Genomic DNA, 26,307 nt, shown 5'->3' on the forward strand with positions numbered 1-26,307 from the left:
CAGGCAATTCAGTTGAGATGCATTAAACCCCCCCCTCCCCACTGACCCTGTGCTGGAGCAAACAGCGGCTGTGGCATTTTGGAGAGGCTGGATTGCATTTTGGGTTTCCGTGGAAGCTGAATTCACAGGCACTTCTTTAAAACCTCTTTTCTTCTCCTTTCTTTTCCATTTTTTGAGCTGCCTCCCCTCCATGCATGAGAATTGTTGAGTTCAGGTCTAATATTATGTAGAAAAATAATCTTCAGATAAGCAGGGTTTTCTACTTATCAGCGAATATAACACCATAAACAGCAATTCCAATAGTACGATTTTTTTGTTAAGAGAATATTCCTGGAAAATTATGATTTTTTTCCAATCTATTTGACAAATGCATTATTAAATTGTTGAATCATGCAGGATCTTCCAAGTTCTGACTGTAAGTGTAGTGTAGCTGACCTTTTGTATCTTGAGCAGGGTATGACACAAACTGCATGGGTGCTGAGCAGTGTTGCCGTTAAGTTTCCCACACATACTCATACAAATGGGTGAATTTCATTATTTTCCACTAATAACTAACGTATGATTGTTTGAATATTCTTCTTAAATGCTAGAGAGGGAATGAGTTTGGCTGATATTATTTGAATAGTTCATTAAATCATCTGCTGACAGGAAACACTTAAGCATTTGCTAGCCAGCTCTAGTAGTCTCATGGCACGGTTAATTGGTGGAACCGTCAGGAGGCCTGAGGGCCGTCCCAAGAGGATTTTTATGTCCATACAGCTAAATTAACTTCTGAGCTACCAGGTGAACCCATCTGTTTGATTCATGTGGATTAGATTTTCCTGCCTTTCTCTGTCTGATTAAAATAGTCCTCTTGTGCCCTTATCCTGCTGTTCCAGCAAGTCTTCCTCTATCGGAAAAAGGCTTTTTGGTGCTACTTGTTAGTTCCTGCAGTCATTTTTTTCTCCCTTTCTATTTCCTTGTTTTCCCTGTTTTCCCTTGTTACTCCAAGCCCTGGTTTCTTTATCCACCCTACTTCTTGTGCTGAGCTGTTTCCTTTTCGCATTACACACTGCTCAGATGCCCCCCATCCAATATTGTTAACCCAACCTAATGCCTGAACTACAGGAAACTGTGCATTGAAAACCTCCATTCTCTGTCCTGATTCAGTGCCCTGGCTGGCTGTGCAGGACTTCATTACTCTATGGTGGGAGCACGTGCAGGAAATGTTATGGATCTTTTGGGACCGCCTGAGCACTTTTCTTAAGAAAATATCTCGAGTTATGAAATGCTTGCCGGTGGTGGAAGCACTTGGAACACTGCTAATGTGAAAAAAATCACAGGATGTCCTCCGGCTTGCCTGAGCCTATTAATGCCCTTAAAAACAGCAACTAGAGAAACGACTGTTTTTTTCTGAATCACCTCAAAGAATCTCCCCTTGCAGCTGCAGTTTCCTTGTGTGATAGGCCCTCCCTGCTCTAGCAACCTTGCCCAGGCTCCTAGGCTTTAAAAGCTATGGAGGGAAGTGCAGGCACAATAATGAGCCACCTTGTACTGTGCACGACATGGCTGAATGGCTGGGAATAGACGGTCAGTGCGGAAGCATCTAATCCATGTCCTGCAGAGGCCGCAAGGCTCAAATCAAGCGTTTTCCAGCTCAGCCTGGATGCTGTCCATGGGGCACGCTCTTCTTCCCCTGCAGTTCCTATACATGGTTGCTGTTTGGGGACATGAAAGCTGCTGGCCAGGGTGGGCTGCTTCTCTTCAACCTGCAACCCTGCCTTTCTAAGGAACCTGGCCCTCCTCTGCCTGGGCACTGACTGTCTCCAAGGGAAAATCAACATTCCCTGTGGGTGCCGGGCAGGGGAGAGGGGCAGAAGAGCTCCCTGGAGGAGGAGAGACCCTCCCTGGGAGAGAGCGAGTGCCCAGCAGGGTGTTTATACGGCCAAGCCAGGTGGAGCGAGAAGATGTTGAGCCAGTCCCTAAAGGCTGGCAGTTCCTCAGCGGTTACAAGCCATGATTGCCAAAAAAGGAGAGAGAATGGGATTTTTCCCTTCATTCCTGTCATGCTGCTTGACACTGAAATGAGAACATGATTGTATCGGAAGCGCTGCTTATTGGCTATTATTTCCTGTGCTCGCTTCTGTTTTTACAGCCTCCCTAGTGCAGTGTCTCAGCTCCACTGCAATCTGGCACTCGGCAGCCCTCGTGGCTGGTGCAGTCGAGCTGAGACCCCTACACATCAGCCGGCTCATAAGGGACCCTACGGCAGCGGGGTCGGCCTCCAGGCCCAGCTGCGCGGGGACGGGCTGCCGCAGGGAGAGCTCGGGATGCTCATCCTGAATAACTGTTCCTGGGGCCTTTTCAGCTTCCTGCTGCAGCTGCAAGCCCCAGCGATCTTAATTAAAAAGCAGGCAGCCCCTTCTCCTGTTGCTCACCTCATTGTTGCAAATACACTGCAGCTCGTGGCCGGAGCAGAAGTAGTTGGAGTTTTTTAACTCCACAGTTTAACTTCATTGCAAGGGAGTCCAGGAAGCCCATCCTTGGTGCTCAGACCGTCTCCTCACTGCAAATTTGCTGCCCACCTAGGAACCCCCAGAGTAAAGGACTCTTGTGGAGCTAGACGAAAGGCAGTGCCGCCTGTTCCTGTCTCCTGCAGTCACCCTTCCGACATGAGCAGATGCTTCCCTGGGATAAACAGCTTCGTTTCTTTTAACCTTTGTGATTCTGGGCCCAAGCAGAGTGCAGGCTGTCTTGTTTTGTGGTCCAGTATACTGTGTTTCCTGGGGCATGTGTAAAATTTAACAGGGCTTAGGAAAGAGGGGAAAGAAGAACAAAAAAAGCACATCAAGCAAAGATTTTCTCTCCCTGCCCAAAGCACTACCCCAGGCCTCAGCCTAGGCAGAAGTTGGGACTTGCAGCTCTCAGCACTTTGAAATACAGGTACAGTCAGCAGAGCAAGTGCTTCAAAGTAAGGCAGTCCTCAGGGCGCTAGCTGGAAGAGCTCCCGGTGCTGTCGGAAATGCTGCTGCAGCTTTTGCTCTCGTTTGCCCCCGCAGTCCTTAGCTCCGTACTGTAACGGCACCGCGTTTGCTGCCTGCCTTTTTGCTCCACTCCGTGAATGTGTCAGTAGGAGCCTGAGCGAGGTTCTGCCTCACTTCCTGCCATCGGCAGCTTCACTGACCTTATCTGGTCCTGTCTTGCCAAATAGTGTCCAGAAAAGCTCATCCATATTTCCAAATTGTGCATTCCTGTCCATGCAGCCAAACAGTGCTGCTTTACTAGAACAGAAGGTTAAAGGATGCAGTGCAGGATGCTTGAAGACATAGGACTAGCAGTGCCAACAACAGGTATGCTTTATTTTTTATGTTTTAAGCAAAACGGGGCTGTTATCCTGTTTCTGAAAGTAATTATGGCGATGTTAGGGCTGGTTCTCAGCTAAGGCTGGTTCTCAGCTAACTACTTCAAAAAAACAGAAGTCCCACCTCCTCTGACCTGTAATTGGCACAAGGTGATTTATATGAGCATGATACATCATGATACATCAGTGATCGCTGTCCCACAAGTCCGAATCCAGATGGTTCAGAAAAGCTGCCACCCACTGAAATGTCTGAATCCTGAATACTGGCAAAGACAGGGATCACCTCAAAGGTGAGCAGAGAAGCACTGCAGTCCCAGGGACTGCCAGTCATAATATAGCACTTCATGAGTTGCATCGATAATTCACAAACTAAAGAATCCTAGAATGTCCTTCAAACATTAAGGGCAGCTTTCCTGGGCTAGCAAGGCCAGCGGCAAATACCTACATCTTTATTATTTTGTTAAGCAACATAGTTCTGGAAATGATAGAGATAACCAACACGTAAGATTTTATCCGCATATTTTTACAAATACCTTTCCCTGTTTTAACTTCCCTCTAGCAAAGCTGAGCCCAGTTTTCATTCCAAAAGCTTTGTGAGGCATCAGCTTAATTTTAAGTGATTTTTTTTTCACTTATTTTCTTCCTTCTCTGCTTCTTGGGCATTTTAAAAGCATGATAGTTCTATAGCTTGCATGGGACCTCCTACCTCCTGGGCTCCATCGAAAGGATGATATATTTACAGGCATGCCACAAAGCTCTTAAAAGGGAATGAAAGCTCCATAACTTTTGACTAGATATACATTAAATGAATTCTTTCTTCCTTTGCCCTTGTTTTTATTTGCTAGATTTTTTTATATTGGGTCTTAGAGGCCTGGTGATGTACAGACACCCCACATGCTCCCAGCAGGCAGGCAGAGGCATTTGAGAGCAATGCACTCCCAGTTTCCCTGGTCACCTTTGGTGATTTTCAGAGGCAAATGAAGATGTACCAAATGAAAACATAGAACAAGCTTTTGTGTGTTGCCCAAGACCTGGCGAGCCCTCTAAACAGGCGCTTTGGACACTATTACCCTTTGCTTTTTTAGCTTCTGTTTTCAGTCAGAAATAAGGAGGTGAAAAATAAGAAAGCTGGAAGTTGAAGTCACTGTGAGTTTGGTACGTGGCAGGGTGACTGGGCTAATTTGTTTCCTGACATTTGGCTTTCTGGACTGCCATTTACGTGGTGTTGCTATTGCAAAGAGCAGGAAGGGAAGGTGGTGCAAGAACCGCGTGAGGACGGGCTCTGCCTTAGCAGGGAGTGCAGAGCCAAGGTGTGAAGCCCCATCTTTCTCATCCTTCCCCACTGAACAAAATCCACAGAGGCTTGAGGTGCAGGAAAGCACCCCTCACATGAGATCATATTTTGGTCCTGACATCCTTTGAAACTGATTTCTGCCTCCTTAATTCACTTGACAGTTCACAGAGATAATCTGAATGTGAGAAGTAGACATGCAGGGCCAGGGTGACAGCCCTGACTTGGGCTTTGGCTTGCTTTCCAGAAGATAGCACCAGTGAGAGGAGAGTTGGGGCTGCATTTCTTCCTTTTTATATGCTGGAGACACTGAGACAGCTACACTAGCTGCCAGACACTCAGCAAGCTGAGATAGGCAAATAGTGTCCTGTCTGCTCAGTGGGGAGCCTCCCAGATAAGCCGACTGTCTCGCAGAGTGGTCGAAGGCTCTGGCACCCCTATTCTACTCCACAGAGGTTAGGGCCACATCAAGTGGGAATACAGGCAGTGTCAACATGTGGGGCCCTCCGTGGTGTTCCTCAAGCTGTGAGTGCCTGATCTAGGGGAAATGTAGGGCACTTTCAATCCTGAATCAAGACATCCAGTATCTTCAAGTCCTATCCTAAAGGGGCATTTTCAAATGGAGGAGCTTTTTTGAAATACAGTGTGAGTGAGCAGAATGGGTTTCTGGTAAAAAGTCAGTGACAGCATTTAACATTGCAGCAGGAGGATGTAACAGTCCCCTCCCTTTCATTGATAAAGAATTTCTAAATGAAAGTTTGACAGTCCAGATCACACACACACATTCCCCTATGTCTTCCTTCCCATTGCTTATCTGCCCAGAAATTGCTAATTGCTGAGTCTTACCCAAGCTGTGTTGCTAGCAGCAGCTCATGTAGGAGACCAGTTCTTTAATGGCCATCTGATCCTCCAAACATAATTTCAGCCTAAGTATGGAGACCTACATAAGAAAAAGAAAGAAAAAAGTTCCATTTGGGCTTTATTTTGTTTGGCAATGAAACCTTTCTGTTTCCACAATTTTTGAAGCAACATTTTTTAAAGTAATATTTTTCTCTAAAAAAGTTCTTGTGTTTCTAACTGCAGTCTCCAAGGGAAGAATGTATTTCATTTGACCAAAGCAGAATGCTTCATGTTGACTCAGAATGGGTTCGGAGAGGTTGCAGTAATTTTTGTTTTGCCTAAAGATAAAATATGCTGTTTTCTGTTTAATCTACACATTCCACAGCCAGTGTTTTTTCATTTGCCTGGCAAACTGAAAAAGACTTTTATTTTAAAAGATGCAGTTTCTGGACAAGTGACTTTTATAAAGTTACTCCTGTTCCTAGAAGAAGGAGGTAGGTTTGGTAGGTTGGCATGACGAGTACAGCAGATTAGGCAATTCCTTGTAATGCTGTCCAAAATATTCTGTCCAAAGTGCTGCTTACCTGCTAATGATCCTGTTAACATAAAGAACAGCATATGAACCTCCTCTTAGTGTATTTGACAGTGAACAAGAGAAACTTTATGGAAATTATGTCAAAAAAAACCTGTGAAACTTTCATCACCCAGGCTCCCCAGCCAGTCTGCTCTTTTAAGGTAGGACTGAATGAAGAAAATGGATAGTGAAGGTGAGAGAATTATCTGTGCAGGAACAGAGAGAAACGCAAAATGAGAACATTTCGGAATTTCACAGAAATGTTCAGAAGTGGATGAGTGTCCTCAAGAGACATTTAGCGTTCATCATCTCTGTGGGGTGATGGATTATATCTGAAGGCAGAAGTGATCTTAACTCCACCATTTCAGAGATGATACAAATACCAGGAGACAAATTGCTTTCACAACGTAAGAAACCCGAACCAAAATGAAAAGTGCCAGAAAGCCTGTACAAAATCTTGTGTGTGTGTCTCGAGAGGACACTTTGAACACGCGGGCAGGTGATGTAACACTGAGAAGACAGGAGCTGTAGGCGAGCGCCTGGGTTTGAGCATGCTGGGTTGTGGGCGCGCGGGATGCTGAGTGCTTTCGAGTCCCCTCCGCTTCCTCAGCTGGTGGGACGGGGCTGGGAGCCCGCTGGAAAGCCGGAGTCAAACGGTGCTCTGCAGCACAAGTGAGCCTGACATAGCTGTAAACCCCCGGCACGGCATGGTACCTATCCAGCCACGCTCCAGATAGCGCTTGCAAGAGACTCAATGTCACTGAGAGGCGAAGAAGCCCCATATGTGATTGCTGCCCCAGCTGGGTCCGCCTGCTGTCACCCTGGGGCTCCGACTGGATCCGCATGTTCTCAGGCGAGTGCTATCAGAGCAGTGAGTTAAAAGGGACCCTCCCTGAGCTCCTCTTGAGCTGCAAGTAATCTCCTCTGAGACAGAATGGGCATTTAAACATGAAGGGCCTTGCTGCCTTAAGGTAAACAATGTCCTTGTAGGCACTTGACCTTTGAGTTTCTTTTGTGTGCAGCAATGCCTCATGCTCCTGGCGCCCGTGGCCCCTTCCCCTTGCTGTCGCACTGCGTCCGCTTCCTCCGCTCTCCTTGAGCCATGCTGGGTAAACAGCAGCAGCCCGGCCGCGCGGTGGCTTCCTGCAACTCCCACTGAGCTGCCTGGCCGGTACCGGCACCTTGAGACCCAAGGGAAGGGCCTTTCCCTCTGCCCGGAGCTGCTGCCTCCTCCGAGCGCAGCCCGGATGGGTGCCCAGAGTTTCCCATCTTGGGCTGCAGGACGACACAGGCGTTTCAGACTCTGCATCTCTCCACATTGAGCAGCTGAGGGGAACTGAGCTGCAGCAGCTGGGAGCAGAGATCTTCCCCGCAGCCAAGGTTATCATTTTTTAAAGAAAAGTGACCCTGACGCTGTTGTTTAGAGGAGTTCAGTCTCTGAGACACTTCTTTACAAGGAGATACCCAATTGCTGATTAGCTTAAGGCTGGAACATATTGATAGGAGCCGGTGGGGACACTCCTGCTGTCTCCTTTCCGTTATGTGCTCAGTCCAAGCTACTTAGGAGTTTCACTGGGAAGTATTTAGTTCTCTGTGCAAACCATTCCCAAGGTACCCACTGGCAGTTGCTCAGTTCCCTGCATGGTCATTTTAAAACCCTCTCTAGATTTCAAATCCTGGTGGTAGAAGGTCAGATTTATATGTTTTGGCTTCCAGCTCAGCCTGTAGCTTGTGATGTGGGGCAGGGTAATTCTATCTACTGGCTAGACATGTGGCAATTTAGGTGCTGGCTCACATTAAAAATGAATGAGGAATGAAATATAATTTCTATAACATATAAGGTATATTCATGCTTCCCATTTAGGTGTTTTCCGACAGTTTGCAAGTGTCATGCTGAGTCTGAGACTGTTGTCTTTATGGCTGAAAAAAATTGATTCTTTTTAGATCTGTTGTAAAACAGAATCTGAGTGAAGTCAATCTTGGAAGTAGAGAGGTATTAAGCAGGATTAATGGTCACAGACAAGCTTTAAACACATTTTTGTAATGTAATTCAATCTAACAACTTAGCAGACCTGTTTGGGAAAGTGCATTAGACCAAATGGACTGAGTGTAAATATTTTGTATTGGTTTTAAGGTTTGGAACTAGCTACAAAGCTGTGGTCTGCTGATCAAGTTTCTCATGTGGAGGCTTGATTAGACCCCGTGCAGGCCCATCCAGAAAGCCCAGCTGTGTATCTGAGGCTTCCTAAATCAGCTCTAATTTAGGGTTCTAATTAATATCTCTCACATAAGGTTTTCTCCAGTGCCCTTACTCCGAAGTACCTGGTTGTTTATAGACCAGACAGAATCAGTCAGTGCGTGGAATAGAAGCTGGCAGGAAGAGGCACGATTTGAAAAGATACATCGTGCAGATTTGTGGTCCTTGACTTCTGCTTTAGTGCCTCGTGTTGAGCTCAAGAAGGGCACGGAAGAGCTTTGAAGAGCTCCTAGCCACTCCGTGTCACAGCTCCGCTGCTGTCAATCCCGTGGCGCCGGTACTTGCACAGCGACCCTGGCGCCTGCTGTAAAGCATCCCTGGAGCATCTGTGACCTCTCCCACCCACACGAGCAGCCCTGTCAGCACTTGCTGTCCTTGTGCCTCATCACGTGGTGCATTCACTCTGCAAAGATACCGATTTCTAAGTCTCCAAGCTAAAATTAAATTGCCAAGAATACAAAGGGCATCAGCCCCTCTTCCCTGTCCCAAAGGTCACGTTTCACCCTTTGCGGTTTGACTGACGGTCTTCTGGGAGGTGGAGAGGAGGAACTCGTGCTCATGAGCACCAAGTTCATGGTCTGAAGATTGATTCCAAGGGACAGCACTTACATATTTCCATGATGAGTTGGAAGCTTGTATGATCACTCGACTGTGTCATGTGAACACAGGGAGTAAATGATGAAATGATCCCTTCACTTAGAAGTTTTAATAACTGCTTTAATAAGTTTAACCCCTCTTGCCTCGAGACAGGTTTGCCTAATCTGTCTTTATTTGGGAAGAATCTTCCCTGTAGGTGTCCACTGTGGTGGGTTAATAAGCTTCTGTGGTTATTCAGGTAAGGGCCTTTGAAATAGATGGTGCATCTGTTGGTGGGTCTCTAATGACATCTAATTTCTGGAAAATTAAATTTAAAGATATGAATTGTTAAATTCAGCTGTGTATGTGCCTATGCAAGGAAGATCTACAAAATATGAAAGTGGGTGTTTTAATCCTACAAACTGACATATCAAGAGAAATTATTTCCAACATATGATGGAGGATGAATTAAGGCCACTTAATTCCATGGCTTTTCACAGATAAGATAAAAATTTCACCCTCTCTGTACAGTTGCCTTTCAAGAATGTTGGGGTACTGAAGATTTGGGGTACTGAAGTTGCTAGTTCTCTTTTTGTGGCGTGACAGTGTATTGACAGTGATAATGTAGAAGGCACACAAAGTCAAACTGTGAAGTGATCTTACATGTATTCCCCTGAACATCTCCTGAGGGAGAGGCGGAGTAGGCTTGAGGGAAACAGGGGAGGTAGGACCCAGGGTAAAGCTGGTGAGTAGGCCGGAGAGTAAACAAGGGGAGTAGGTATGAGAGTAAAGAAGGGGAGTAGACCTGGGGGTAAGCAGGGGAGTAGGACTGAGGGTAAACGGCGGGGAGGGGGGTAGGATTGAGGGTAAACAGGGGAAAAGGGACTGAGAGTAAACAGGGGGAGTAGGCCCAAGGATAAACGGGGAGTAGGACCGAACGTAAACGGGGAGTAGGACCAAGAGTAAACAGGGGGAGTAGGACTGAGGGAAAGGGATGTTAAAAAGGCACGTTAGGAGTGATAAAATTATCAGAATCTCACAGATTATTGAAAGTCTTAGAGGTTACAAAGAAATGTCCTTACTTTCCTTTACATTTCTCTAAAACTTTTTCAATATTTTTGTGAAATATTCATGAAAGGAGGTAGAGTTATTGTGAGTTACGCAACCAGAATGAAAACATCTTCTTTTTTTGGACATCTCTTGCAGTATTTGAGAGCTGTTGCTCTCACTACTTCATTGCAAGGTCATTTCTGTCAATACCATCCAGAGGGCTGTCCTCATGGTCTATCTAACCATGGTTTTCCCTGTGAGCAAGGCCCCACCCTGGTGCCTTCACCTCACTATTTATTCCCTCTTGTTCTCCTCCCAATGCTTTCAGTGTATTTTTCTTGATTTAGCTCTCTCATTCCATCAATTTATGTAATTCCATCAGTTTATCTCAGAAAGGAAACAAAGCGTGTATGCCCACTCCAAAGTACTGCTGTTTTCTTTTTCTTTTTTTTTTTTCGTTATGTTTGAATTGTTTTAGGTATTCATAACATTTGTCTTTAAGCAGTGTTTTGATATCTAGAAGGCACACAAGGTCGAACTGTAAGTATCTTGCCCTGTATTCCCCTGAATACCTACTGAGCAGGAGCAGGGTGAGGGTAAAGAGTGATTTGGAGGTCTTCAAAACCAGGCTGGATACGACCCTTTGCCATGTGTGCTATTTGTCCCTGCTTGAGCATGGGGGTTGGGCTAGATGATCTCTAGAGGTCCCTTCCAACCTCAACCATTCTGCGATTCTGTGACCCTTAAGCAAAGACTGCTGTCAAAAATGAACACCGATTGGCTCAAATGAATGATCTGTTCCCAAATGAGCCATAAGGTCATCAACCCAAAGTGGAGGAGGAGATGATAAACCAGCTCTGCAATTCCCTTTCTCGCTGGAGCTGTGCTGTGGGAAGGAAGAGTAAATCCAAATCTCATGTCCCATGTCCAAACTGCCTGCAGATGACCAACAACCATCACCAATATCTAGCAGAAAACTAGAAGTCCTCGTGCTGACAGGTGGCCCTTAGAGGAGTAGAATGAGCAGTGATGGTGAAACATCTTTCACCATCTAAGCAGTGCATCTATTTGATGAAAGAAGTTGGCAACTACATAAAAACGCAGCACAAGCAGAGTTATCTCATTTCTACCAGCTTTGTTACCCAGAAGAAATCCAGCACAGACAAGCACTTCATGTACAATTTAAATGCAGATCTTCCTGCATGAAATAACCACAGCTCCTTAATAGGGTCCAAGGGGCGAATATTTGCTTTAAATTGAAAATGAGCCCCCACAGATTGGAAGCAAAATAATGTTTGCCAGGGATTGGGTATGGGGGAAGAAGTTCCCGTTGGGAACTGTCCAGCAAGGGCTGCCTGAACGCGCTGTACGCGGCTGCCTGACGCCGGCTCCGCTCGCCTCCCCGTGCGCTGACACGAGCCTCTCCACCGAGGACAGCAGCAAGGGGCCCTGAAAATACCGTCCCCATCTCACTAAAATAGCACCCCCCTCTCAAGTTGGTGACATGTGGACTTCATCACGTGTTTGGACAGAAATATGCCATTATAGGGCATGTATCCCTGTATTATAGGAATTTCCCTTTTCTAAAGCCATTAAAAGTGTGGTCTTTGTTGGAGACCTCCTTATCCGTCCACAGGGCTAGACATGTTAGTCCATGCCAGCCATATCTATTACCAGCTGAGCCCAGTTGGGAGCAGTTAAGCATGCTTTCAAAACCTGCTTTTCATTTCCCCATAGCACATCCTCTTTTTTAAAACACTGCCAGTGTACTTTAGAGGCAGATTTCTGCAAGCTACATTGTGCACAGCACTTCACATCAGCTGCTTCACATGCGCTAGGTGAAGCTGTTTGGAGCCATAATATAATGAAGTGCATGGAGGCAGGTCCCAGGTCAAGGCTGTGTGTGTGGAGGTTATCAAACAGCGTGCGCCTCCTTTCCTGTAAACAGCATAATCCAAAGCAAAAGCAGTTCTGTGCTATGTGCTGGAGTCTGCAGTATTTGCTGAATAGTACTTGAAACTTAAGGGTAAGCCTATCTGACAAGGAGGAACTAAAAGCTCAAATCAAAGAATGCTTTTTAGAGAAATCTTGGAGGTTTCTAGATTACACAACTCTAGAGTTCTTTTTGGATCTCCTGATGACCATTATTCATTCATGCAATGAACCGTCAGTGTAGCGGGCTCTGAATTTTTATGATTTACACTACCTCCGACTTTTATTTATTTCCACTATATATGAAAATTCAGTCTGATTTCTTGGTGCAAATGTGTGCAAAATCCCATAGTTTCCCAAGGGTGACCAAGTTACCTCTCTGTTAGTTTAAACAGATTATTCTTGCCATTTAGGGGGGTATCTTGGGTGTACTTTCCCTTTTGGAGTACTTTCCACAGAGCTCTAGGGATTCTCATTTACCAAAGGCAGCTTGCTTTCAGTGGCTTTACCTTAACTTCTGTAAACCTATTGTAACACCAAACAGCTGGGGAAACCCTAATAGTTTAGCATCTCCTGGGAGAGAAATACAGAGCACTGAGGGAAGAACTCAGCTGCCACCAAGACCTGTGTTGTTGACACCTGGGCTTTTTACTGCGAGGGAATCAATGGGAAAAGCAACTTTTATAGGATTTCTCTGCAAATTAATAGAAGGAGGTTAGAAATGGGGCAGTCTGTAGCCAGTGACTACAATCCTTATATGACACTGCCTTTTGTAAGCAGGCAAGATATCAGGGAGCATCTCTTCACTTTCCAGGGGTAGCTCAGCTCCCAGATCAGTATTTCTGTGCTGCTGTGGTCATCGTCCAGGAGAGAAAGAGTTTCACACACCCGTGTTCTTTTCCCTGCAGACTACAGAAATCCATTTGTGCAGATTTACCCAGAACATCCTGATATCATCTACATTTTAGATGCTAAGAAAACGGTGGTTGTCCCCTGCCGTGTTACCTCTCCAGACATCAAACCCAAGCTTCTACAGGTAAGTGATTGCTTCAGAGAAACCAAAATAATTCAGAGATTTGGGTAAAACTGCAAAATAAAATGCACGAAGCTAGGAAAGTTTAAAAGAATACCACAGGCATTGGAAATCCAGAAGTACAGCCCTGTTTTAGCAAGGCATTAATATGAAACTGTGCACAGCGCTGTTGTTGGGTTTAGGTTGAGTCGGTCCAAAATTTTTCCCGTGCTGTGGCTTGATGTTCCTGCATGCATTAGCAAAGATGGATGGCAAGAGAGTATTTTACTTGAAAATTCTTTGCAGGACTGGCTATTAGCTAGCCCATGAAAGCTTATTCCCTGAGGTTTCTTCCTCATAAGAGCAGCCCGATTCTGTGTGATTTCATAAATTAGAAGCAAGTTAGGGAGATGACTACAGCTTCTACTCCTTGGGCAGCAGTTACATCTGAATATCAAAGTTGCACGGTAGCCTGTGGAGACCAAGGGCATTTTGCAGAATATAAATGGAAGTTTAAGGTCAAGGACTTCCTTAAAGCCAATGAATTGATGTGGTGACAATCACTTAACGGGCTTTTGAACTGCTCTCCAGAGGCCCCCAGCAGTGAAAGGAGCAGAGTACAGGTCTCCTGAGTGCAGCCCAAGCTCTGCCTCAGAGCCTTCCTCTGCAGCCTGCACTGGAGGGCTGTGAGCAACGAGGTTGTTTTGCTGCATAGGCCTCGATAAGAGCACGCGCAGAGGCTGGGCTGCTTCTTCTGGTTGTTGAGTGTCTCCTGCTCCTAGGAGACAGCACGTGAAATCATGGAGGCCTGGGACAATGTTCCAGCTCTGGCCGAAGCCAATGGCAGATTTCCAGGAGACGTGCGTGGGGACAGCGCTAGCCTTATTACTTTAGCAGATCTCTGTTTTTAAGTTTTGCCAGTAGGGATTAAAGCAGAGAGGAATAAAACTCTTCTCCATGTATAGCTTATCACTTCAGCTCAGATAAGTGTTATCACTGTCTCCTTCTTGACTATAAAAATGAAACATCCCCATCCTACTTCAGCCCGCTTCAACCAAATTCATTGCTGGAGTATCACTGTCGACTGCGGCAGAGCCACGAGTCTAAACGTGGCCTTGGAAGCCCCACCGAGCAGAGCTCCAGATTTATCCCCTCCTTTGTGGGCAGCGAGCTCTGCTCTATCCCAGGCACTTCTTCAAACGCAAGCCGAGGTCCTTGATCTTGCTACGTGGAATGAAACCTCTGCTGATTTCCCCTTTGAATTGCAAAGAAACCTGCCCTTCAACGTTTCTTCCTCTTCGCGAGGACTGCAGGGAGGGGATGTGTGTGTTGAGTGTCACTCCCCAAAGGAAGGTCCATGGGCCACGAGCGGCGGACACGGCCCCGGCGCTGCCGAGGATGCGCGTAGGGAGGTGCGCGTTGGCGCCAGGAGCCGCCACGGCCGGCCCGGCCGGCCGGCTGCGGAAAGTCGCCGGCTTGTTTTGCCCTGTCTGGGAATTTCCTAGCGCCGTGTGGAGCCGCCGTGGCTGCTTCCCAGGCGAAGAGGAAGCGGGGCGGGAGAAGGGGTGGAGGTAAGGATGGGGGGGAGAGGTGAACAAGGCGAGCAGACAAATTTAGAACATCCTCTTCTTCCAAATTTAATCGCTGATAGACAACGGACTTCAAAGGGAGGAAAGCCACTGCGGTTTCCTTCAAGCAGCACTGACGCTTTTTGTTTGGTCGTTTAAGTATATATTTTTGAATATTTTATGAAAGCATTTTATGTGTGTGGAGTGTTGAAAAGGGCCCCCTGAGTAGGGTTATTTTTTCTTTTCCCTTCCCCTAACCATCAGGGAGCAGAGCTGCCAAACCATGAAATTCAACTTTATCACATTTCATTATTCCTGTAGAAAATGCACTTTTTTTCCTCATAAATTACGTTTCTTATGTTACCATTATACTTTAAAATCATTGCACTCTCTGGCTTTTAAATATGTATGGGGCAAGGTACTGCTGCTAATACTAAACAGACCCTGGCAAACTCTACATATTATCTGTGTTATTAAGAAAGCCAGAGCAAGACATAACGGTTCAAATTATTATTATTAATGTGCTTAACATGCTCTTAATTCGGGGTGAGAAGCAGTGCTCAGTCTTGGCACATCTATTTGCTGACTGCTCCGCTTCAGTGGATTTTTGCCTCTTGCAACTTTGACCTTCACATGTGTTAAAGTGTGATTAAGCCGCAGGTCTCAGATCTTGTTTGGTAATTTCCCTAAATTTTCTGAACGGATCTGAGCCACAGAATGATTTGAGCAAAACCTTTGAAAGCGTTGACATGAAATCCATGTTTCCTGCGATTGCCCGGAGGAAAACGCTGTTCCGAAAGGAAGACGCTGCCGGCTTCCCTGCAGCGCTGCCGCCGAGCCCTGTCCCGCAATCACTGCTTGGTCTTTGCTTGATGCCAAATATGGAAAAATAAGGGATCAAAAATAACGCCAAAGGGATGAGTAGCTTATTCCCGCAAGTGGCATGAGTGTCAGCTCTCAGGGCCTGAAGCTGAAATTGCTTTAGAGCAAGAGCATTATTTAAGGCGAATCGTATTTAAACTGCAGTGCCACGTACGGTGGCTGCTTGTTTGGAGACAGAAAACTAGATTAGCTGCTGTCTAAGCACAAGGATAAGAGCACAACTAACCGCGTCACGGGGGAGATCGCCACTTGCAGTCCCTAGTGCAGCTCTTCCCTCCAGAAGCGAGAACAAGGTAATCCTGAAAAGCAGAACGGTAACGCGCCTTGCTCCGCGGAGCCCGGGCAGGGACACGGGTGGCGGGCTCCTGCAGCCCGTCCTCAGCCGCCGCGAGCCCCCCGCGTCCCGCGCGAGCCCGGCTTCCACGCGCCCGGCGGGTGCACTGCGGCCATCTGCGCTTTCACCCGCCTCTGGATTGAATTTCACACATTTCATTCCTCACTGTAATCCAGGATTTTCCCACAATGATTAGAAAGTAAATTGCATTTTCTCTAGTAAATAAAGAATTTCCCTGCCTGTTAATAATAATATTAAACTCATTATTCCCACTCAAAAAAGCTAACCTGTTTGACATTGGTGCTGTTCAAGAATACACATAGGTTTCATACTGAATTAATATTTGCTTGAGCTTATTTTCCACCTTACTCTTTAATATCCTCACTTCTCCTCCAAAAACAGAAATTAAATATGTCATTTTTTCAAGAATCTCAGAATACTAAAAATTTTTATGGATATGAGGAAAAAAAAATCTCTGTGCTTCTATATTCCTTTATTCCAGCCATATTACAATTTAGCAGCTTAAGTAAACCAGCTAGGCTGCTTCGGCGGAGATCAGTAGGGCCCTCTGGAAGTGACTCATCCCTTCCTGCGCTGTAGAGAGAAGCTGATGACTAGCCCGACTACACCTAGCTTATAGGTGCCTGTCAGCAAGGGAGTCGATTATTTGAGTCCTTCTGAATTTGGGCGTCCAGCTGCACATGTATTTTTACTGTCTTGCGAGATTCCTAAAAAATGTATGGTAGGAACATGTAAATTTAGGAGGAGCACATTTTGTTCTTAAGCAGTTGCAGAAAGATTACTGCAAAACTCCTCTAAGATAGATGTAAGTATTTCCTGGAGAGAGGTGAGGAACCTCCACTAGGTAGGAGAGTTTGCAGTGAAGGAGCCGAGAGGAATGGAGCCACTGAAGCAAGGTCTGGAGCTACTGAATCAAGGGCTCCAGTTAGGATCATCCAAGGTTTGGATTTCAAATACATTAGGGAGGGCTGTTCTGTTTGCATATGTTGATGGTGTGGAATGAGACCACCAACCACTCTAAAAGGTCAAATATTCAGTGGTCTGAGAGTAAAGGGAAAGACTCACCAGCCCTATCTGTCTCTTCTCTCTCAGTATCCCTCTTCTGTAGAGATGAACCTCAAGAGGATGGTGTGGGACCCCACACGAGGATTTGTGATCCCCTCTCATTCGTTTGTTTACTCTGGAGTACTCAAATGCACCGCAAATGTCAACGGAACTGTGTTCTCATCCTACTACCTAGCACAGAGACTGGGTGAGTGACTACGCGTGCCAAGGAACGACCATAGTGTTTCTATTCCATAGCTCTCCCTTGAATCTGATTTATCTCACTGCTTGGTACCCTGAGCAAGTCCAGACTGGAACACTCAAACTCCTTTTCCCCCTTTTTTCCTATACAATAGGACTTGGATTTGATCCACTCTTTGTTTTAAAAAGCTACCAAGTATTGAGGTGATACAATACAGGAGTCATTTATCCAAACCTCACCAAAGCTCAGTTCTTGTGGACAGAGTGATATTTGCATTAAAACAATTGCTGGTTTAGGATAAACTAGTTGCTTTTTTTCTCACTCTGGTCATTCAACACTGAAGATCATGGTATAAAAATCACATTAAAGTGCTGATTAAGTGCTTTTCTTTTTTATATTGTTTATCCTGGTGCTTTACCATACCCTCTCCCTTATGTTCATACTTGAGTTTCAGTTCAGAATTAAAATATGAATTGGAAGCAAGTAAAAAATAGATTCTGAAGTGCTAAGGATTTATATGAAGCCACTTACAATTTATTTTCCCTCTGTTTTCTATATATTTGCTTGGTCTCCTTGTAGACACTGTTTTTCACACAGAAGAGCTTACTGTGACTTCTTTCCCATTAGATCATTGCATCCTTCTATACAATTAGCATTCAGCTTTAAACAACAGGCTGGTAAATTTGTATGGCAGCCAAATAGAAATGCTGGAAATCTCTCTTGGCCTTTTTTTTTTTCACTGCTGAAGTAATTATTTACTACTACATTCATTCATGCACAGCTAAAAGAAAACATTCGTTCATCCCTGTTTAGCCCCTAAGGACACAGGCCAGTCCTTACCCTGTAATGACAGTGAGAGGTAGGAGTGTTGTCGGGATGTGGCAGCGCAGGGGCCGAGGGCCGGCCTCGACGCGGGGCTCATTTCAGAGCTGATGCATGCAGGGTGTCAGTAAGGCTGTAACACCAAGACCTGTGGATGCTACTCCCAAAGCAGAGGCAGCTCGACATCAGAGGGCAGGACAGGCATGGGCCATGCTTTACAGAAATGAACCTTCTCTTAGATAATCAGATGTTGAGGTACTCAGTAGGATGAGCCCCTTCTAAAAACTTCTCTGAATTAGGAGTGGGAGCAAGGAGGCGAGTGGCATGAGAATGGCTGTGGAGCTGTTGATGATTATAGAGGGTTAGAGCCCAGCATAGCAAAAGCAAGAAAAATAATTCATATATCACTGCATCCACGTGTGATCGATAAGCTGTAATACAGTACTTTCAGCCATTTACACAGGTGACCTCATTTTTCCACTGTATTGAAGTTTCCAGCAATTTTCATAGGTTTGTCAGAGGAAAGTTAGGTATTTCTGAAGAAAGGAATGATGTTGGAGAGGCTTTTAAAGGAGTGTGGAGTCCATCTGAAATGTCATTGCTGCAGATAAAGGCCTGCATGTTTATACATTTGGTTTTATTTATTTATTTATTTTTCAGAGAGCAGAATACAGAACCTGGATTTGAAAGCAACTCCAAAAAAGCTGCTGGTGGGAGATACTCTCTATTTGGACTGCAGAGCAGAAACCTTCATCAATGGACGCATTGAGTTCGCGTGGACGTGTCCTAGTGGGAGAGTGAGTCGATGAAAATTTGGAATTCTGTTTTGATGCAGTCTGTCCCCACCCACCCCAAGAAAGATCTATTCACGAGGCTGAGTAAATCCTAAGTATTCATTATTCTGAAAAATAGCCAGCCATTTGTAAGCATACAATTGTTCATGTTTTGAGTTCAGATGAGAATGAAACTTATGTGACCATCTTGATCCTGCAAATTGAACTGCAAAGCACAGGCTAAATGAATGCCTGCAAGAAAAGCCAGAAGTATGATTCTTGTTGGAAAGAATAGCTGTCTCGCTCCTGGTGGCCCCTGTATTGATCCTGCTCACAGCAGCGAGTCTCAAAGCAGCCGTGAAGGTTGCAGATTGTCAGTCTGCTCATCCATTTCGGTATTTATAGAGTAGGTGAAAGTGAAATACAAGCTAGTTGCATCTGCTAAAGTCTCACCAACAAATTCCATTTGCGTTCTCAGTGCAGGTTTGTTAGCTTTCTGTGGAAGGCAATATAGAAATGCCTGATTTGAGTTGAAAATACAAGGGATGGAGTATTTCCTCTGGCATACTAAAATCTTTCAATTCTCCCAAGCTAAAATGCAGGGAAAAAGGAAATTTTTGAGATCAGTTCATGTGTCCAAGATCAGTTCTTAAGGTTCCATTTGATTCTCAGAATTAAAATGCTTTCTTTTAATTTAGCAAAATATGCATTTCAAAGAAGCATCTAAGCCGCTCTGAGAAAGTAGAAAATGTGACCTTCAAAATTTGATTATTTTTGGACTTCTCCTGTTTACATAAAGCAAGCATGTTTCATTTTGTTTCTTCAAAGAAACTGCAGAAAATGTGTACAGACTTCAAAGAGGTGCACGCAATATGGTCCTACCTTACTTTGTTTCTTGAACCCCATGTGATGGGTGAGAACGTGGTCTTTCTGCTGTTGTTTTTCCCTGAGCCCTCCTTAGGATTCTAACACAGTAACTGTAAAATTTCTTGGCCAAAATCTGTGTGGTCAAAACTCCTACCAGAAGCACATCATGCTTTCTCAAATTCTGCAGGAGTTTGCATTCGCATTTGGCTGTCAAAATATCTTTTGTTCTTTTAAAAAACAGGTTTTCTTTTTAAGACACTGACTTTGTCTAGAAAAAAAAAAAAAAGCAAAACCACAACAAAATGCACAACTTGGACCCTACCAAAGCCAACGGGACTGTGCCAGCACTGTTTGCACAGTGCTCCGAGGTCCCAGAGTAGGCTTGATCTTTTATGCATCCAGTTATTTACCTCCCTGCTCAGGTTTCAGTCAAAAATCACCACAGTACCATTCTGTAAGGTCACATCTATCTCTTATCATTTGGTAATGAAAACTCAAACAAGAGCACTTCCTGCTGATTTGTCCCTTATTTATTTCAGTGGTGGAGAGACAGAATAGTTTTGACCTGAATCGCTGTTTTCCTTACCTGTCAGGCAGGGTGAACCTGCAGGGTGAACAAAATAATCTCAAAGTACTTTCTGATACCCTTTTTTCTGTCCTCCAGCAACCTTATCCTAGAAGAACGATGGACCAAAGCGACGTGGTGTATAAATTTAGCAGTAGCCTGACAATTGAGAATGTCACCATGGAAGATGGAGGCTCTTATGTGTGCAGAACACTCAATGCAACAAGGCTGGAGGCCAATGTCACGGTCACAGTGTACGGTAAGTTCTGCAGCTAACCTAGAACAACACCGAGAACCAAGATTGTTTAGTGCAAAGAATAAAGATGCATGAAGATAAAGATACTGCAGGTATTACTGATTCCTCACTTTAAATATAAGATCTTTATTTGGAGATGAAGCATACTGGTGCTTTGCAAGGCAACTGCTATAACAGCTTGTCATAGAATCATAGAATCATTAAGGTTGGAAGGGACCTCTAGAGATCATCTAGTCCAACGCCCCTTCCATGTGGTTGTCTGTAGCTTTGGCAGATCTGCACTGCAAAGAAATCCAGTGCAGACACAAAAATATTCAAAGATGTGAGCATTGCACCCTGGCAGATCTGCCATTGCTTGACTTTCTTTTTTTGTTTCTCTTTCAAGACAAACCTTTCCTTACGGTTTCCCATAAGAAAGGGCCCTACTATGAGATTACATCAGGACACAAGTCATTGAAACTGGCAGCAAAGGTGGATGCCTTTCCGCGTCCCAGTGTTACCTGGTGAGTGTCTTCATCTTACGCAGAATCCCAGATGCATGACCTTCCTGGGGCTCGGGAGCAGATTTTCACCCTTCCTTACCCCACAGTTAAAAGAGTTGGTGGTGCTCATTGCTTTGGTCTCCCAGTCCTCCTAAGGAGATGCGTCTCCTTTCTACAGTGCCATATGCTCTGAAGCTGGGCATACCTCTTTTCTATGCTCTTTCCCTCCTGGGTGTGCAAGAAAAGTTCCTGTCACAAAAACGTGAGTTTCATTTGCCCCGGACCCAGAACTATTTGGAAGATTCAAATAGAAAGTGACTGGAGAAGGGCTGTTCTCTTACCAGCATTACTGGTGGCCAGTGTGCCAGGAGGCAGCTCTTACTAGAAAGCTGCAAGGGACATTTCTAACATGACAAATGCTTTCTCTTAATCTCTTTTAAATATTTTCCTCCACTTGTGGAAAACTTTACTTGACTTCTTGTGTTACCTGCAATATTTTGTGGAAAATTAATCTGGTCTGTTCCCTACCAGGGACATATGGACCATACCAAGACCTCTGGCCTGTGCCACTTGTAAAAAATATAGATGGCATTAGTTATTATGGCATTAGTTCTGCCACTGATTTCTAGTCAACAACTGAGGCAATATTATCTGAGTCATCTCCACATACTCATGACCCCTCTCACTCCCTACCCCACATCCTTGCAGACAGTGCACAGAATCCTGCACATCCCAAAGGCTGCACTATTAGGGTGTGACAGATCAACTTAATAGGGGTGCAACATGTCAGCAGCAGCACCAGGAGACACTCATCTCCATCCTTTCATCTCTTTTGTCCTCCCTCTTGCTGCTTCTCTCGCAACTCATTTTATAGAGGATCTTTAACTATCCTATCCATCACTTATCCATTCTTATCTATAGGAAATCCTCTAGCACAGCTGTTGTGGATCTGCCTGTGCTGGCAGAGAAGGTGGCTGGAGTGCATGGGCACCTTCATGGTGCACTTGTCATTGGCTAGCTGAGCTCCACTCAGGGTAGGTGGCAGTCAGCAAACAGCATTGGTCAGGGATCATTTGCTGTTATTTGTTTTTTGTTTTTTTTTAGTAGTTAAATAACATGAAATTCTGTAGCATTCGCTTTAAACCAGAAATCTCAGCCCTGCCAGGGAATACTTGTAATTGTTGCAGTTTCTTAGGAGATGGGGACCTTTCTGTGAGCTGAGGTGGGGACCATCCCCCTTCTCTCTGCCAAGGCTTTGTTCTCCGGGCTCAGCACGGAGCATCCTTTGGTAGCTGCCTGGGACCACCAGAGCTGCCTCTCCTGTGTGTTCCCAGCTACAGCTGTTGATGTTGGAGGTCTCTCAGGACAAGCTGTTTAAACGACTGTAAAGGAGGTTTCCAGCATTCTCATACAGTAGGACACGTGTCCTAGCTTCTGCTTCCACCAACTCTGAAGCACTGTGTGTGGCAAAGTCTTGCGTATTTGATATTCAAAACTCAAATCTGCATAACAGTTTAGCAGTGAAGATGGAGAAGGCCATGCAGACTGCTATTAGAGTCATGGCTAGTGAAGATTTAAGACTGTAAAATCATCACTGACCTTCCTATTCAAATTCTCCAAAACAGAGGCTTCAGCATTTTTAGAAGCACTTTCGTACATACACATAGAAAAATAATTCTGCTTAACTAATTTGGCATTAGTTTGGCTGCGTAATTCAGCAGCATCTAGCTGCACATGTCTGATTATAATTGAGCATGCAACAGGCACTGTTAATTCAGACTCATTAAAATATCCTTTTCCTGTCAGTTGGATGAAGCAGTCCCATAGCACTGCACGTGCTATTCAGTTTTGGTGTGATGGGATGAAAGGGGTAGATCAAACACGATTACAAAGCTGAATTTCCCTTGCTGTTTCCAAAGGATGACCCATTCCAATTTGAATAATAATTAGTTTTTCTGAGGGGTAACATGCAAACACATGGTGAGTCTTGATGGGACTTCCAAAACAGGTACAAAGATGGCAAACTGATCAAGGATAACCACACCTGCTACGAACCAGATCCAATGAAGTACAGACTGGGCATAAGAGACGTGAGACCCAAGCATGCTGGCAACTATACAATTGTCTTGAGCAATGCAAAATACGGCCTGTACAAGAACCTCACCATGCAGCTCGTAGTGACAGGTAAGGACTGCATGTTTATAGCGACTTCTTTTGTTTTTCTCATTTGTTTGTGTGATCCAACTTTATGAGTCAGCAGGAACAGTCCTTGTGTCTAGCAGAGATGAGCTGATCTTTTTAGAGTTCAGGTGAGCACAAAGCAAAATGGGTGAAGGCTGATGTTAGTACATTGGGACTGGTAAGATAAGAATACAACAGACATGGGCTTTTTCTGTGTCAAATAGGCATTATAAAGGATTTCTCAGGGCTAAGAAAGTAAAGAACATACCCTGGGTGAACTGTACAGTATGTTGGGCTGCTGACCGCTGCATAACATGGAGAGCAACAGTTAATATATTGACTACCTCGTATCCAAACGTACCCTAGATTCTAGGGTGTATGGCCATGGGCGTCTATGCAACTAAGTGTTTGATAGCAGATGGTCATCACATATTAGGAAAACACATAACCTTTATCTTGTTAGGAATTTGCATTTCAGAAGGTCTGTGCATAGACTCTCACTTTCTTGAGGATGCACCAATCCCATGTCACCTCATGTTAAATAGAAGCAGCACCCATTCCAAACAGGGAGCTGTCATGAGGAGACAGTCTGAAATCAAGTCTTCTAAAGTCACTTAATTTGCACCCAGACATTGCACCTCAGAAACAGATGGCAAGATCATTTTGTCAGGACAGTGTCTCTGCAGAAGGAAGCAGAAAGGGCTTGAAAATGAACAAAGACAAAGTTAGTTTTAACAGCAGTTCTGGAGATGGGGTCATAGTCACAAGAGTAGTGGAAATTTTACCCCTTGAGATTAAAAAACAGTCTGGGCAAAGCGCTGGAGAACATCCTGCTGTGATAAGAGGAGTCCCAAAAGGGCAGACGGAAGGAACTGGATGAACTACCCTGTCTTTTATGTCTCTCAATCATCCTGCTACAGAAATACCTTCTAAGTCTGCATCTCATGTATTGTCATTTATCTGATGGGAGCAAGTGAGAGACAGGGTCATTTCCAAGGGATTCCTGGGAAAACCAGCATAAACTGTGTGCACTGAGGCAGGTTCATTTGACACAGGAACAATAGATACTGGAATCACATTTATTAATCTCCCTTGCTGGGATAATGAAAGACAGAGCCACATTGTCTCCTTGAACATCCACTGCCTCTTTTAATCCATTGAATTTGGGAGCAGAGAGATTGGATCGTGAGGACAAATAGGAGTTCAGAAAAATCAGCTCCGCTTTCTTTTCTATTTTTTTGAGGTTCAGCCAGGCAGTGAGGTAAATGAAGTTATTGAGGCAGGTTTGTTTTCTATTACGAATTCTTTTCTCCTTTTTCTCTTCACACCTAAAAATATTCTCAATTGTCCTGGTTTGTATCACTTAAGTGCTGCTGAACCATGCAGCTTCCAGCATTTGTGTTTTTCTCATTTCACCTTTCACAAAAGAGCAGTGCCTGACGAATGGAGAACTGTCTGTTTTGGCATATTTCACCTATTAGAAATGCTAAATAAGATCTGCCAGCTTAAACCACCTCGACGACGATATAGACTAAGGTGTGTAATTTAGGAGGGGAGACAGCTAGGACTGTGTTTCAGGTCAGCTGCTGCAGCTCGGCTGATGAGCAGTAATGTGTTAAGCCGTTGTAATTTGCTCACTTGAGGTTGTTTATCCATAAAATGGTTTTGTGGTCTTGTTTGAGAACGGAAACATTTAAAGGAAGGCAAAATTAAGAATGATAATAAATCATCTTGTTCAGGTAAATGTATTAGTGTTTGCGTGCAAAAGCAAATGTTTAGTTGAAGAGCAGCCATTCCCCAAATAGGCATATGAAAAAAAAAACAAACAGCCCGGGTCTGCGTGAACAAGATGCTATTTCAGGATTAAACCATCCCTTGCTATAAACTGCCGCACAAGCCTTTCATCTTCCCGTGCGTGCCTCGCCCCGCCAGCCTTCCTGGGAGACCCGCACAGCAGAGATGTCAGTGGGGAACGGTCGCTGCCAAAACGGTGCCAAACGCTGCCCAAACACCATTTCTGCAGCGACGTCCGCATTGTCCAGCCCATGGACAATGGCTGCAGAATGTGCTGCATGCCCAAGCACAGCGCAAAGAAACAGCTAAGAACAGACCATCCCCAAGTGAGGAATCCACAAAGGGAGATACCTGCCGAAGGGCAGTGCTGACCTCGCATGTTCTGTCTGCAAGGCTCAGCCCCAGGGGAGGCTCATTTTGTCCAGGCATCTGCGGCTTGGCTCTCCAGCTATTTTAAGCAAGGATTACCTTGCCCACCATGGAGACACAAGCACCTCTGAGCTGGAAACGGCTGTGCTTGAAGAGGGGAGATTTTAATGGCTCCACTTGGAGCCGGAGGGCACAGAGCCTGCAATTACTGGGGCTGCAGTTTGAGTGCAGAGATTAGCAGACTGCAGGAAAATCCCCTTGGCCTTGCAGCGAGCACAGAGGTAGGAGCGGCGCTTCTGTGCCCTGTCGGGAAGATGCTGCTGGCGACAGTGCAGGGCTGGAGAAGCCTCGTGCCAGGCGCTGGTTCCGCAGCAGCTCGCTGGTACGGAGCAGCAAGTCACATTTATTTGAGTAACAGCCCTACGGTCCCCCCTGCCTAAACCAGGGCCAGTCTTCTAAATTTCAGAGCTACCTTTGTGGGAAGCAGCAAGTCCTCATCTGTATCACGTAGGAGAAGATGGAAAATTATTTAAATAGCCTGTTGGATGAGACAGTAAATGTTATTTGGATTTGTCCTCTTCTTCTGCAAAACGTCACTACGCTGGGGAAATAGAAGTGAGCTCCAAAGCACTGGGTGCTGCTGCTCCCAGGCAGCATGTGCTGTCTGCGTGCTGGTCCATGTGCTGTGACAAAGCCACCACTGTCACTTTGAACTAGGCACAAAGGAAGAGGTTCTGCAGGGAGCAGAGGGACTCACGGTGCCAGCTCCAATGGCCAAATTCCAGGTAGGAACCCATAGCAATGCCTGCCCAAGGCAAGGACCCAGCTCGTCATACACAGGAACGGGGCATGTGGACACGTGGGCTGCTGCGTGGGCTGGAGGAGAGCGGCTAGTGGGATCCCACTGCTATTCCAAAAATGTCTCTTTAAGACGTGGCTTAGCTGTGCCTCTGGTCACCCGTGCTCCCACTGCAGCTGGAATTTAATCTCGCAGGCGCATGTAGCTCCTTGGCAGAGTCACGTTGCCTCCTGGTAGGACTCGAGTCCCCAGGAGGTAGCCAACTGCATTTTCAAAATGCTCCTTCTTTACATATTTACACATCAAACACTGTCCAAGAAGCGGCGGGTTGCTGTGTTTTTGTTTTGTTTGATTAAATTCTTATTGAGAAAAGCCTCAAGAAAATAAAGTCCTGAAGAGTTTGGAGGAGAGGGAGCAAGGAGAAGGGACAATCCGAGCAAACAGCTGGTGGTGGCACATCTGAGGCAGCCAAGAAG

The 26,307-nt window shown here is 45.3% G+C and overlaps 1 protein-coding gene across 1 annotated transcript in view; it reads left to right on the top strand.

Moving 5' to 3' along the window:
• Positions 1 to 26,307, top strand: part of LOC104566111 (vascular endothelial growth factor receptor kdr-like) — a 118,615-nt gene that overhangs the window by 37,621 nt on the left and 54,687 nt on the right. The window contains exons 4-9 of the mRNA XM_088527540.1: positions 12,769 to 12,896; positions 16,770 to 16,929; positions 18,406 to 18,542; positions 20,050 to 20,209; positions 20,592 to 20,709; positions 22,697 to 22,872. Of these exons, the coding sequence (XP_088383666.1) occupies positions 12,769 to 12,896; positions 16,770 to 16,929; positions 18,406 to 18,542; positions 20,050 to 20,209; positions 20,592 to 20,709; positions 22,697 to 22,872 (879 nt within the window). The remainder of the gene's footprint in view (positions 1 to 12,768; positions 12,897 to 16,769; positions 16,930 to 18,405; positions 18,543 to 20,049; positions 20,210 to 20,591; positions 20,710 to 22,696; positions 22,873 to 26,307) is intronic.

Source organism: Tinamus guttatus, unplaced genomic scaffold, assembly GCF_059628265.1.
Source record: "Tinamus guttatus ecotype Peru unplaced genomic scaffold, ASM5962826v1 Tinamus_guttatus_pri_ptg000287l, whole genome shotgun sequence".
NCBI lineage: Eukaryota > Metazoa > Chordata > Aves > Tinamiformes > Tinamidae > Tinamus > Tinamus guttatus.